At 35.8% G+C, this 15,065-nt stretch overlaps 1 protein-coding gene across 1 annotated transcript; it reads left to right on the forward strand.

Moving 5' to 3' along the window:
• Positions 1–13,297: 13,297 nt before the first annotated feature.
• LOC137624966 (keratin-associated protein 19-8-like) lies at positions 13,298–14,266 on the forward strand. The gene is made up of 2 exons (XM_068355901.1): positions 13,298–13,362; positions 13,975–14,266. The coding sequence occupies exons 1-2, from the start codon at positions 13,354–13,356 to the stop codon at positions 14,212–14,214; spliced, it is 249 nt and encodes an 82-aa protein (XP_068212002.1). The 5' UTR covers positions 13,298–13,353; the 3' UTR covers positions 14,215–14,266.
• Positions 14,267–15,065: the final 799 nt, after the last annotated feature.

Here is a 15,065-nt window from a genome sequence, read left to right on the forward strand (position 1 = left end):
CCCCAGTATATTTGAAGTGGATTCGCCGATAAAAGATGCTGTTCAATTGCATATCTAATTTTGTAGTTTGTTGGTTCTTTTTCTAGCTCAACTGAACTACAAATATATTTGAATTTTGTTATTCACTATTTTTTCGTGATCCATTTGACTGTATTTCTCATTGTGTTTTCGAACAGTTTGTTCTTTTTTTTTTATACAGTTTTAACTTTTTGGAAATTACAACATCATTTGGTCATTGTAAACTAAAAGACATCCATAGAGAAAGGGGATACATATTTTTCGATTTAAAGGCTTACCATTTTTTAAGGGTAGATCATAATAAAATAGTAAAAAGATACCATTTTCAACTAAAATTGTTCAGGAAAATGATATAATTCATGCAAAACAATCTTCAGCAGTATTTTTGGGTATCTGTCTTAATACAGAAGGAAAATAATTTATTTTCCTAGTTTAACTGTAAAGAACTGCAGTATTGTAGTAGAATATCTTTATTGCTGATTTTTAAAGGGTTATACTTGAAAGGTGAACATCCGCAATCACCTTCAACATCTGAAACTATAATTTATGGTAGATCATCAGCCTTTCTTTTCTGATGAGGTACTATGAGGTCAATCAGCTCCTTCTTCTGATGCTGTTCAGAAGATCAAGGATGGTTGTGAAGCTGCTTAAAAATGTCTTCCACAAAGTTCATATTTTACTATTATTATTATTATTATTATTATTATTATTATTATTATTATTATTATTATTATTATTATTATTATTATTATTATTATTATTATTAGCTAAGGTATATCTCTATCTTGAAAATCCAAATGCTGCAGTACATGCCAAAGGGCTGCATCAGGTAAAGAAGCTCATTGAAGAACGTACCAAAGTAATGAAAAACCTTTAAATGGCAGATTATAAATAATAATGAAGCTTATTCAAATCACCAATAATATTAGATAGATAAATTATGAACTGAGACTCAAGTCAACCGGTTCAACAGAAAAGAATCTGTTATATGTTTACGTTTCTGAGGTTCTACCGATTCAACTGAAAGATCAGAAAGATCCGTCCAGAATCTGGTCACTGCTAGAATTTTTTTTTTTTCCACATGACATTTGTTTATTGTTTATTCGAAATCTCTTAATTCTTTTATATGAATAGTCTCTTCACTGGAGCTTTGACCACTAGAGCTGCTAAGGTGTGAACGTGTTCAACACTCGCCCTCAGTCGTGTTTTAGCTTGTTTATCTCGCTTAGAATATCATTGAAAAGATATTATTTAACATTATGGAGAAACGTAAGTGATAAGAAACAGTACACTATGTCTGTCCCTAACTATTTCTCTCTCATATGTAAAACCACTGAGGTAGATCGGAAAAAATGGATAGGATGTGACTGCAATAGATTCTATCATAAGAAATGTGTATATAGTGACAGACATCACTGATAATGAACGAAAGAACCTGGATTTGTTATGAACACCCTGCGTAGGTGAAGACTGACAAACCAATTTACATATATCAAAATTGAAGGAAGATGTGAATATGAGAGAAGAAGCCTTGAGTGAACAAGACGAAAAAATAGCTGAATTGGAAAACAAACTCGTGGACCTTAGAGCACATGCAGTAAATCCCGCCCAGACTACTGACCTCACTGAGTAAGTTGATATTCTAGTTATAAATATGAATTCAATTAAGGCAACACTTCAAACATTGCTGGACCCAAAACCAAAGAAACCGACATTTGGTGACAAAGTTAAGGAAAAAATTCCCTTGGTAATGAAATGAACAAATACAACTAAAATCACTGAAAGAAAAAGTGAGGTTGAACAAGCACTTAAAGACCTTCCTATACTTAACAGGAGGTCAACTACGAATGGAAATGTTGTTGTAAACTTTGCAAACAAAATGATCAGAGAAGATGCGGCAAACCGATTTCGGACTTTGGTTGCTGACACTGAATCGAAAAAATCGGAAAACTAAAACCAAAAATAATGATAGGCAATGTGTACAAAGATGAAGATGTAGTAAATGCTTTGATTGAAATAAATTATTGCTTGGACCAAATCCAAAATATAGAAGAAAAGATAAGTGTAGTCCTGAAAAAAAAAAAGAAAAAAAAAATGCTTCAGGTAGGACCACCCACTATATGCTGAAATGTGATCCTGAAGTTGTAAGGACTATTCATTATAACGGGGACAAAGTTTCGTTATGATGGGGTATTTATAACATACGTGATAACTACCACGTGATCACCTGCTACCACTGTTGATATTCATGCTACTATCAAAAATCTCTTTCAAAGAATTAAATTCTACTACATCTTTCCAGCTTACTGTCAGAGGATAGCAATATTTAGGTGCCTATCCAATTCAATATAATTTTTTCATCTAATATTAACACAAATTTTAATTTCATCTCATGCATATCCTAATTTTTCTTATTCTGTCAATTTTTCTTTCTATTAAGTTAATAGTTTATTTAAGATGAAATGAATTATAAGGGATATGAACATTTCATCCCTTGGTATAGTTTGGAGATTTTTTTACAATTACTTTTTTCAATCTTTGTTCGAGAACGCAACATCCAATACATTTAGGATCATTTTGTTAAATGCTTCCTTGTTGTTATTAATTTCTCACATTTGTTTCTGGTTACGTCTATTTCACCCTTAAAGATGTTGAAACTAAGAGTGTCTGGTACACTTTACGCTGAGGAGGTGCACCCTGTCACACCCTTAATGCCTGACGAGTTCCTGTGTTCAGCTGATCGCCGCCACCCACCCCCTATGCCATCTCTCCTTAAACTATCTGTTTCTTTGATTCACTATATATTTGATGTTGGGAGTATGAATGTTATATGGACGAATGTGATGTAGCTACTGTTATATATGTAAGATAACTATCAATGTGTCATTCGGGATACTTCCTTGAATATATGCAAATCAAAGTTTGAGATTTCGCCAACACTGTCACCGACTTCACTCTGTGAAGCAGTGATCGGTGAGTCTTTCAGTTCTTAATGTAATATTACTAATAATAATAGGTTTTGTGGAGATTATTGAATCCAACAGTATACCTTCATTTTATAGATTAATAATTACATTAAATTAAATATTATAAGGTAAATATGTATTATACAATAACAACATCCAGATAGATTCACAAGACATTCTAGCAATAGTCTCTACAGGCACTTTTAATACATAACCATACTTGCCCGGAAAACCTCTTCAGCTAACTACCTCTGAGTTATATCTAATTTTTGGAGCGCCTGTATTCTTTCGTTCAATTATCAAGCTACAGCAATTCTCGACTTCGCCCAATCGTAGTTAATCTCTCCACTTCTTGCAACTTATTTCATATCAAAAACACAATCTCCCTATCTTTAGTTCATATAAGGAATTTATACCACTTGAAAGAGAGAGAGAGAGAGAGAGAGAGAGAGAGAGAGAGAGAGAGAGAGAGAGAGAGAGAGAGAGAGAGAGAGACAGAGAGAGAGAGAAAGAAGGCTGATTATGAAATTCCACATCTCCTTTACTATAAATTCTTTTTGTAGCAACCATTGAACGGAAGATGTTGAAAATTTTTATGATAGTTTTATCAAACGTTGAATGTTTTCGTAAAATTCAAGCTCTATTTCAAGAAACTTTTTTTATTTTTTCATAGAAATTTCTCTGAAAAAAAAGCTTGTTCTTATTTCTTCGAAAATACTTTTTCTTTTTTCCTTTTTTATCTTCTTTCGTCCAATCTACTGTACTTTTTATATAGTAACAACAAAGACCACCTTACTAGATACCTCGCAAATTAAAACTTCAGCTTTGTTTGAAACCTATGTTACTTTTAGACCCGAATAAACTTAATGAACAATTATAGAATTATGGAGTTTTCGTACCACGTATATCTATTAATCATATGACATTTCGATAATATAATCAATATTGAACAAAACTGCAGCAATCTGATTACATTGTGAATATGGGTCATGAAGTTGAACCATAAGAAACTCAATATATGATTGTAAGTAGGTAGAGGACAGTTGCTCGTCAACATTCAGGTCTAGGAGTTAGAATTGATAATGTTTCTTTAACTCTAAACAACTCTGTGAAAATTCTGGGTGTAATTCTTTGCAGGAAATTCAAGTTCAAGAAGTACATTTATGTTGTTTCTTCAATTACATAAAAAAAAAAAATGGCCAATTGAGGAAGTCTTTTAACATTTTCGGTGATCAATCTGTTCTGAAGAAGTGTTTAAATTCTTACATTCTATCATGTTTCCAGTATTATTCGCCTATTCGCCTGTCTGGGTCTTCACCTGCTGAATCTCTTCCTAATTTACTTATCGGACAATTACCTATTTGATATCAGTTAGAGAATAAGACTCTGACATGTTCGGCTCCCACCTCAACTTACGATATCTTACTAAGCGTTGAACTTTGATACTTTATATTTATGGTTGTAACCAGTTCGAAACCATAATTCGGATAACGTATTCATTTGAATACAGGATTTCAGTATCTATGGTTAATTTGTTTCCGTTATTACAAGCTATATCCTAATGAACTTAATATTTCAATATACAAAAAAACAAATATAATAAATCTTGCCTTAATCATACAACATAATGTATAGCATAGTGAGGTCCTTTTCTCTGACTATATTCCAATGTATATTGTTTGTGGTGACTTGGAGTACAGTATATGGTGACTTAGAGTAAAGGTATATTTCTTTAAAAAAAAAAAATAGATAAATAAAAAAGATGAGAGCATATTCTTGTTTTCATTACAACCCCATTTGGAGGAAAGGCAGATGATTGCAAGATGTTTATTCTAATTTTTCTACATTGTATTAACCTATCAGCTCTTATGGGAAATAGTAGTTTATGATAATTGTTTAAATACATATCGCTGCAGGTAAAGAGATTCTTTTTTTCGGAGAATTTGTTGATAGGAGGATCTTCAATCTACTTTGAATTGTTAGATAATTTTAGTGTAAAGGCAAATATGGCTTCCCATTTCCGCATAGTACTAAGATACTTGGGGATGATCTAAAGACTCCATTACTAAGTTTAACTTCAAGTGTGAATACCCTCTTAACTAGAGAATGCCTTGATGAAATCATTGATCTTAAGCACAGCATATTCCCGTGCGGAAGCTTGATGAGGGCAAGAGGGCTCTCGAATTAAGAAATTTTCTTTTCCCTCAGTTTGATGCTAAATTTCTCTCATCCTATTTCTATTGTTTATAACTGCTTCATTCTCCTTCATATTCATCAACTGCCTCCAACCTTGCTGTTCAAACCCTTACCCATTTTACTGCCCAATTTTTTAAGGGGACATATCCAAGATTTTATTTATTTTATTTTTTTTTTTTTTTTCAAAATCAATTGTGGGAGCTGTGGTGGTCTTGCCAACTACCCGATAATGCTTGTACACATAGGAGTGCCAGTATTCCCATACTGGCACGTGGGACTCTTCTCGAAAAAAAAAAAAAAAACTTTTCCTTTGGAAGGCAGGGGTTGGCACGTTACATAGAAATAGGAGTCTCGGCAATCTGTCCGGTTTGCCTGGCACTCTGAGTAAAGTGGTGATGATTGTATTTTTTGTAATGTTCCCAGTCACATCAAGCAGGTTTAGCATATACTTGAGTCACTGTAATCATTGCGGTACCATCACTTTATGGTCAGGTAGGGAGTGGACCTTTAGGAAGCAGCTCTTGCTGGTGTCATTTGTGGAGAAATCAATTCCATGAAAGGTTAATGTGGTTTTCTTTGGGATTTGAGGCAGTCTTATTATTACCTTTCCATTATACTTATTTTTTTCCATTGTTTTTTTTTTTCATTACTATTATTACCCCTTCCCTCCCCCAAAAAATTAATGACTAACGTAATGTTCCCTGTACCCCCGGATCAGGTGGGAAACCCCAGACACCGTTGACGACCCCTGCTTGCGTAAAAAAGAAAAAATTCTGTCGACCACCTTGACAACATAAATTATTTTCCCAATAACGCTTTTTCGTCCAGTGTTATTGCACACAATTTATGGGCACTAGCACAAAATTGTATTGATATTAAGGATAACAGTAATACTTTACTTTCTGGTTCTGGCACAATAAAATATGTTAAAATTCTCTATTTAGGAAATATTTCAATTTATTATAGTTATGATACAATTAAAATAGCGCCAACGTTACCCCTGCGTGTCGTAAGAGGCGACTAAAAGGGACGGGACGAGGGGGCTGGGAACCCCCTCTCCTGTATAAAAAAATCCTGTGTGACAGCAACAAGGAGATGGAGCTGGGGGGAGAGTGACTGCTCTCCGCACTCTAGTTTTGGGGTGTTTGAATGTGCGTGGATGTAGTGCGATAGAGAGTAAAAGATGTGAGATTAGAAGTATGTTTAGGAATAGAAGGATGGATGTATTGGCCTTGTGTGAGACAAAGATGAAAGGAAAGGGTGAAGTGATGTTTTGTGAAATGTCTGGTAGAGTGTCTGGGATTGAAAGGGGAAGAGCGAGAGAGGGTGTGGCTTTATTGCTGAGTGAATGGATGACAGGTAAAGTAGTGGAATGGAAGGAGATATCATCTAGGTTAATGTGGGTAAGGGTTAGGTTGGGTAGGGAATGTTGGGCGTTTGTCAGTGCGTATGGGCCAGGTAGTGAAAAAAGTGAAGAAGAGCGGAATGAGTTCTGGAAGGAATTAACTAGGTGTGTAGAAGGACTGGGTAGAAGGAATTATGTAGTTTTCATGGGTGACTTAAATGCTAGAGTGGGCGCTGGCGTACCAGGTGAAAATGAGAGTGGTGAGAGACTGGTAGATATGTGTGTTGAACAAGAGATGGTAATAAGTGCTAGCTTTTTTAAAAAGAAAGATAATAATAAGTATACATGGGTAAGAGTGGCAAATGGAAGAGTAGTAGAAAGGGCATTAATGGATTATGTGTTGATAACTAAAAGAATGTTTGGAAGATTGAAAGACGTGCACGTGTTTAGGGGTATGGCTAACGGTATGTCTGATCATTTTTTGGTGGAAGGAAAATTAGTTGTAGCAAAAGAGTGGGGGAATAGAGTAGGTGGATGTAAAAGGGAGCTAGTGAGGGTTGAAGAGCTAATAAAACCGGGGGTAAAAAGTAAATATCAGGAAAGGTTGAAAATGGCATATGACGAAGTGAGAGTAAGAGAAACTGGTAATTTAGAGGAGGAGTGGAAGTTAGCAAAAGAAAATTTTGTTGGGATTGCAAGTGATGTATGTGGCAAGAAGGTTGTTGGAGGCAGCATGAGGAAGGGCAGTGAATGGTGGAATGAAGGAGTGAAGGTAAAAGTGGAAGAGAAAAAGAGGGCTTTTGAAGAATGGCTGCAGAGTGATAGTATAGAGAAGTATGAAAAATATAGAGAGAAAAATGTGGCAGTAAAGCGCAAGGTTCGTGAGGCAAAGAGGGCAGCTGACCTGAGGTGGGGTCAGGGACTGGGTCAGTCATATGAAGAGAATAAGAAGAAGTTTTGGAAAGAAGTGAAGAGAGTAAGGAAGGCCGGCGCAAGAATTGAAGAGACAGTGAAAGATGGTAATGGAAGGTTGTTAAAAGGAGAGGAGGGAAGGAAAAAGTAGGCGGAATATTTTGAAAGTTTACTGAATGCTGAGGATAATAGGGAGGCAGATATAATGGCTGTTGCAGGTGTTGAGGTGCCAGTGATGGGAGATGAAAATGAGAGAGAGATTACAATAGAGGAAGTGAGGAGAGCACTAGATGAAACGAGAGTAGGAAAAGCATCTGGTATGGATGGTGTGAAAGCTGAGATGTTGAAGGAAGGGGGTGTGACTGTACTTGAATGGTTGGTGAGATTGTTTAATATGTGTTTTGCGTTGTCAATGGTACCAGTAGATTGGGTCTGTGCATGTATTGTACCACTATATAAGGGTAAGGGAGATGTGCATGAGTGTTGTAATTCAAGAGGTATTAGTTTGTTGAGTGTAGTTGGAAAAGTGTATGGTAAAGTACTGATTAATAGGATTAAGGCTAAAACAGAGAATGCAATCTTGGAAGTACAGGGTGGTTTTAGAAGAGGTAGGGGTTGAATGAATCAGATTTTTACAGTTAGGCAGATATGCGAGAAATATTTAGCAAAAGGTAAGGAGGTGTATGTTGCGTTTATGGATCTGGAGAAAGCATATGATAGAGTTGATAGGGAAGCAATGTGGAATGTGATGAGGTTATATGGAGTTGGTGGAAGGTTGTTGCAAGCAGTGAAAAGTTTATACAAAGGTAGTAAAGCATGTGTTAGAATAGGAAATGAAGTGAGCGATTGGTTTCCGGTGAGAGTGGGGCTGAGACAGGGATGTGTGATGTCGCCGTGGTTGTTTAACTTGTATGTTGATGGAGTGGTGAGAGAGGTGAATGCTCGAGTGCTTGGACGAGGATTAAAACTGGTAGGCGAGAATGATCATGAATGGGAGGTAAATCAGTTGTTGTTTGCGGATGATACTGTACTGGTAGCAGACACAGAAGAGAAGCTTGACCGACTAGTGACAGAATTTGGAAGGGTGTGTGAGAGAAGGAAGTTGAGAGTTAATGTGGGTAAGAGTAAGGTTATGAGATGTACGAGAAGGGAAGGCGGTGCAAGGTTGAATGTCATGTTGAAGGGAGAGTTACTTGAGGAGGTGGATCAGTTTAAGTACTTGGGGTCTGTTGTTGCAGCAAATGGTGGAGTGGAAGCATATGTACGTCAGAGAGTGAATGAAGGTTGCAAAGTGTTGGGGACAGTTAAGGGAGTAGTAAAAAATAGAGGGTTGGGCATGAATGTAAAGAGAGTTCTATATGAGAAAGTGATTGTACCAACTGTGATGTATGGATTGGAGTTGTGGGGAATGAAAGTGATGGAGAGACAGAAATTGAATGTGTTTGAGATGAAGTGTCTAAGGATTATGGCTGGTGTATCTCGAGTAGATAGGGTTAGGAACGAAGTGGTGAGGGTGAGAACGGGTGTAAGAAATGAGTTAGCGGCTAGAGTGGATATGAATGTGTTGAGGTGGTTTGGCCATGTTGAGAGAATGAAAAATGGCTGTCTGCTAAAGAAGGTGATGAATGCAAGAGTTGATGGGAGAAGTACAAGAGGAAGGCCAAGGTTTGGGTGGATGGATGGTGTGAAGAAAGCTATGGGTGAAAGGAGGATAGATGTGAGAGAGGCCAGAGAGCGTGCTAGAAATAGGAATGAATGGCGAGCGATTGTGACGCAGTTCCGGTAGGCCTTGCTGCTTCCTCCGGTGCCTTAGATGACCGCGGAGGTAGCAGCAGTAGGGGATTCAGCAGTATGAAGCTTCATCTGTGGTGGAAAATGTGGGAGGTTGGGCTGTGGCACCCTAGCAGTACCAGCTGAACTCGGCTGAGTCCCTGGTTAGGCTGGAGGAACGTAGAGAATAGAGGTCCCCTTTTTTGTTTTGTTTCTTTGTTGATGTTGGCTACCCCTCAAAATTGGGGGAAGTGCCTTTGGTATATGGATGGATGATACAATTCAAGAGGCCTTTTATAGCTTTGGGGCAATCAAAGAAATTTTCATGTAACTTAACAGTGTAAAGACTTTTGGGAAGCTTGGATATTACTTCCAAGTTTCGGGATTACTTTAGAAGCTAACAAAGAATTAGACAGCATAAAAATTGATAATTGTATAATTTCTTGGGGTCTATGTGGTAAAGTGTATTTATTTTTGCTAAACCGTTTGGTAATCTTGCATGAGCGAAAGGAAGTGAGTGTATCAGTTAAGTGCAATTCACATTTATTTTCTGTCTGAAAGTTTCATTTATTCACTAATTGTCAAAATTAAATATTATCAAAAATTAATTTCCAGTGAAACAAGTGATTGTATAATCTTTTATAGTTTATCATTTTTTTTGTCTTAGTCTAAGGCAGAGGTTCTCAATGGGGGTGAAATTCACCCCCAGGGGTGAATTTTGGGCTTTCAGGGGGTGAATTGTGACAAGTAAGTTTATGGTCGAGGAGAGCAATTATAGGCTTTGGCGTAACTGGCCTGTCACGTGAGCTGGGATTATATCAAGTGCTGGCCCAGGAAAAATGGATTAGACAGTTATATACAAGTGACCACCCAAGTTAATCCTAGGATTGGAAAAGGTACTGAGAAAGAGACAGATGGCGAGGAAATTAAGTAAGTCCCAAGAAAATTACTTGGCAACTCCAAGGTTGGGAACTCCTGGACTATAAATAACTGAGAAGCTAATATCAAGGATCAAGATGTGCAGGAGATAAAGTCTTCAGCATTTAGCTTATTTTCAATTAAACTTGATGAATCAACTGATGTGGCATCATGTTCCCAGTTGATGGTGTTTGCCAGGTATGTTCACTAAGGTTCATTTAAAGAGGAGTTCTCTATTGTTCTACCAAGGCCTCTGATATTTTGGAGAAGGTTTGCCTCTGATATTTTGGAGAAAGTTTCATCTTTTTTTTTAATCAGAAAATCTTTCGTGGGATAATATCAGTGGGTGTTGTACAGATGGAGCACCAGCTATGTTAGGGACAAAATCAGAATTCCAAGTATGTGTGAAAAAGCGAGCTCCAAAAGTGAAAGGCATTCATTGTATGAGCCATCGTCAGACACTAGCCTCAAAAGCACTTCCTGCTCCGCTAGATTAGATTTTGGATCAAACAATTAAAATTGTAAATTTAGTCAAAGGAGGGGCTCTCAACTCACGACTTTTCAAGCAGTTATGTACTGATATGGATGCAACCCATCATTCGCTTCTTTTTCACACAAATGTTCGTTGGCATTCAAGAGGAATTGTAACTGAGCGAGTATTTCAGCTTAGAGATGAGCTCAAATTGTTTTTTGAAGTGCAAGGTAAAACAGGATTTCCTGCCTGGCTGTGTGATGAGGAAGGGATCATGCGTCTTGCCTATTTGGATGATATAATTGAGCAACTGAATAAACTGATTCTTCAGATGCAAGGAAGGAATACAGACATTATAGAATTCGTAGATGCCTTGGAAGCTTTCATGAGCAAGCAAGATTAATTAGAAGAAAAGGGTAAATGCAGAAAATGTAGCCATGTTTGAGAAACTGTCATCCATTCTTGATGTTTGTGGTGAAGACAAGGTACTTCCACATTTGCAAAAAATTAACTTTTGTAGCATTTGACAGCACTGGAAAATTAATTCAGACGATATTTTCACGAACTTAGTGATTAGTTGGATTTAGTCAGAAATCCATTCAAACTGTCGGTTGAAAAAGTTCCTGATGATTGTTAAGATGAGTTTTTGGAGTTAAAAAGTTATTTGGTTGTAAGAGATATGTTCGATGAGAAATCAATAACAGAATTTTGGCCTCTGATGTGCGATTCCTACCCAAATGTGGCAGAAATGGCTATCCGTGTATTGCTTCCGTTTATATCGACATATCTTTGTGAGTCAGGCTTTTCAACTCTGTTACAAATTAAAACGAAGCATCGCAGTAGATTAGAGGTAGAAAATTATCTGCGTTGTAGCCTTTCAAGCACTCATCCGGGTATCCCAGAATTGGCTAAAAAAAACAATCACAGGTTTCGTCAATTGATGAAATATAATCTTCTGAATAATAATTATTGCATCAGCTTCAGTTTGGCCTGTTAAGTATTTCTTATAAATTAAAAAAAAAAAAAACTATTTTACTTTCATTCAAGTTTTATATATCCATCGATATTTTCAATTTGCATATAATTTGTAATATTCCATTATACAAATAATCCATGTAAAGATGTAAATGTATAATTCAGTTTGAAAAAAGAAAATAAAAGGATTTATAGTGATATTTGCATATCATATACAATGCAATTTTTGAGACAACTTTTGGAAAAGACGGGAAGTGGGGGGGGGAGGGGGGGATGACATCATTGCAAATGGTGAAAGGGGTGCATGGGCCAAGAAGGTTGAGAACCCCTGGTCTAAGGTTTAATTCAGATTTAATATTTCGATCAATTTAGTGTTGGTGTTAATTTTGAATTGTTAAATTTTTATGGAACATATCTATTTTTGTAATGTATATTATTTCAATCACCAATATTTTTCCTCAGAACTTTGCTCGTATCCCATGAGTGAGAACCAAAGTAAGATGTTGATTTACGAATAGTTCCCGTTAAAAGTAAAGTAATCACCCGGTTATGGTTTGAGTGTGAAGTAAAGAGACTTTTCATATATTCAGTATTCATATTTATCATTGTCTGGGAGTTCCACATTATTTTCGGAGCCTGGAGTTTTCTATTGTGTATTGAATTATGTAATATAAGCAGCTTGGAAATTTTATGTAATTCGCTAGTCGTAATGATATATATATATATATATATATATATATATATATATATATATATATATATATATATATATATATATATATATATATATATATATATATATATATATATATGTTTATAACCTATATTACCTCTAATGAGAAGATTAAATATTACCATTAACATCACCTCCTGCAAATCCATTACTTCACTTTTCATAATCACTTATCAATTATTCAAAGGTTTACATAAATCATCTGGCGTCCTCATCTTTGGCTATTTCTTATTCTCTAGAAAAAATGAAATGGTTTAATGCATCATCCAATGTTCCGAGTATTTTTCATTCACTATTTGCGTTTTTGCTACGGACAGATACTTCTGATAAAGAGTCACAGTTGAGCCTTTCTTCCAGCGTCCAGTTTCTCATACCGCATCCTGAATCATCTGTTTTCTTGACCTTTATTCAATATTTCATGCATTCCTGTGAAAGTGAAATTCTCTTATTATTATGATCTTATTATGATCTGAACAATTTCTGGGTGGTGGAAATCTTTATCACGACGCCGCTAATACAATGTCAAAATCCCTTGTTGTATACCTGTAATTTTGCAGCATTAAAACGAGTTCATGATTTGAAAACCCCAAAGGAATCCCGATGTCCCTCCCCAGACCAAGTGTTGACGCATACAATAAAAAATGCTACTCGTTGTGGAAGAGACTGCTATACGGTTCTAAATCTTAGCGGGGAAGTTACGAAATGGTTTTGCCCAGTACTTCCCTTCATGGCCAATCCATATTTTTTATTGCCACTGAAAATACCGACACATATAAATCCAAAGAGATTTTTTTTTCTTTTGTAATGATAGTATCGATGAGGAAAAAAATTATGATTAAAAATTACATTATATAGCAACTGTCAATGTATGTTGTGAACGAATTTCAAGTCTTGCAACGCTATGGACAGCATCAGAATCCGACTCCACAATAGATCATTGGCAACTCTGTACAGAGGAACGATCCTCCCATAAATAGAAGGTCACAAAGAACACCGACATACAATTCTAGAAGCAGTCAAGGAAGAAGTAGCAAATCTCCTCGTCATCATGAAAACTGTAAGTATAAAATGCCACATTCTATTGGATGTGGATGTAAATACATTCTAAGAAAATCAATGAAATGACGTTAAGATTTCAATGAGTGAAGACTCAGGAAAGCCAATGAAACATATTTTAGCTTATATATCTGAAAAGATCTAAGATGCTATGCGTTGAGAGTACAGTTCTAATTGTAGTTCAACTGATGATAGCATTGTTTATACTTTTTACTAAAGAGATAATAACTAATTCCTTCATATATATATATATATATATATATATATATATATATATATATATATATATATATATATATATATATATATATATATAAGGCAAGAATAAGATTCTATTTTTAAAGGTACAAAAATTATCCATTGGTAAATGAAATTATATCAAAGAGTACAATAGATTTATACTTTGCTTTATCATTCGTCTTAACCTGTTATGAGAATCTCTTTCATACTCAGACATACCAAGCATTTTCTTCAGTCTTTCTTTTTCTCTTCACCCGAATTCATTTTCAATCTCAATACACATTAACTTTTACGCAACTTTCCTGAGTTCAGGATTTTGTGATTCTCTTTTTTTTTTCTTTTCATTTGACTTAATTTCTATATTCTTTTGCAGATCAGTGTTGCAGTCCTGTTGTTAGTGGCCCTTTTCGGCCTCCTGGAACTGACTGGAGCTCTTCCAGCTCCTGAACCCAGCAGACGACATTTCTTTGGAGGTAGTCCCTATGGATTCGGCGGATATGGCTACAGACCCCACGGATTCGGTTTTGGCTATGGTGGATATGGAGGTGGATATGGAGGTGGATTTGGAGGTTTTGGTGGCAGCTACGGTGGATTTGGAGGATTTTACGGTTGATAGACATCACATATGTTTTTACTCTGTCCCTTACGTCTACGATCCGAAGATACTAAACGTTTAATGAAATATATTTTTATATAATATATAATTTTTTGTTTATTTAAATACCTCTCAATACAATACAAATATTCTTGAGTGTTTATCAATCACAGAAAGCAATATAAAACGTCTCAATAAAGACACCCATCCTTAACGAATTATCAGAATAGCTAAAGGCATACTGGAAACTTCTTTGACTCCCAATTATCACGGGTTTCAAATCACGACAAACTGTCTTAGTGCCCCTTACCTCAAAGGCCTTTGGAACGAGAGACTTGTCTGCTTCAGGGGACTTTAAGTCTACCTGCTGATTCTTTAACAATTGCCTGGCCTTCTTTGGTCCTATCTTGTGTGGAGAGGGGACTTGATGTCGATCTTACATAAGTGCAATCTGTCTTTGAGACACTATGCTGTATAAGGCAATGACCTGTCCCTTGTCTCTGTCAGTCAAGAACAGTCATTGGAGTCATTTAATCCTTAAGAATCTTGAATGAAGTATACCACTAATATCCATTCATTTGGCTCTATCTGAATAATGGTTCAAGGTAATATTGTTTTAATCTGTGTTAGTATGCAGGCGATACTATTTGAAACTTCCAGCAAATCGCTTTAGGAAATTATTGACTTGATTTTAAAATTCTTACCATTCTGAAAACGATTAAAAGACTTTTCTTTTTAGAACTCTCAACTCTCATACCATTCATAATCTTGACTTTTTTTTTTTCTTTTTTTTTTTTTTTTTTTTGCAATGAACGTTTATTTTTTCCATATCAATATTTAGTGCATAATCCATTACTCATAGTAAAATC

This window comes from Palaemon carinicauda, chromosome 31 (genome assembly GCF_036898095.1).
Source record: "Palaemon carinicauda isolate YSFRI2023 chromosome 31, ASM3689809v2, whole genome shotgun sequence".
Classification (NCBI taxonomy): domain Eukaryota; kingdom Metazoa; phylum Arthropoda; class Malacostraca; order Decapoda; family Palaemonidae; genus Palaemon; species Palaemon carinicauda.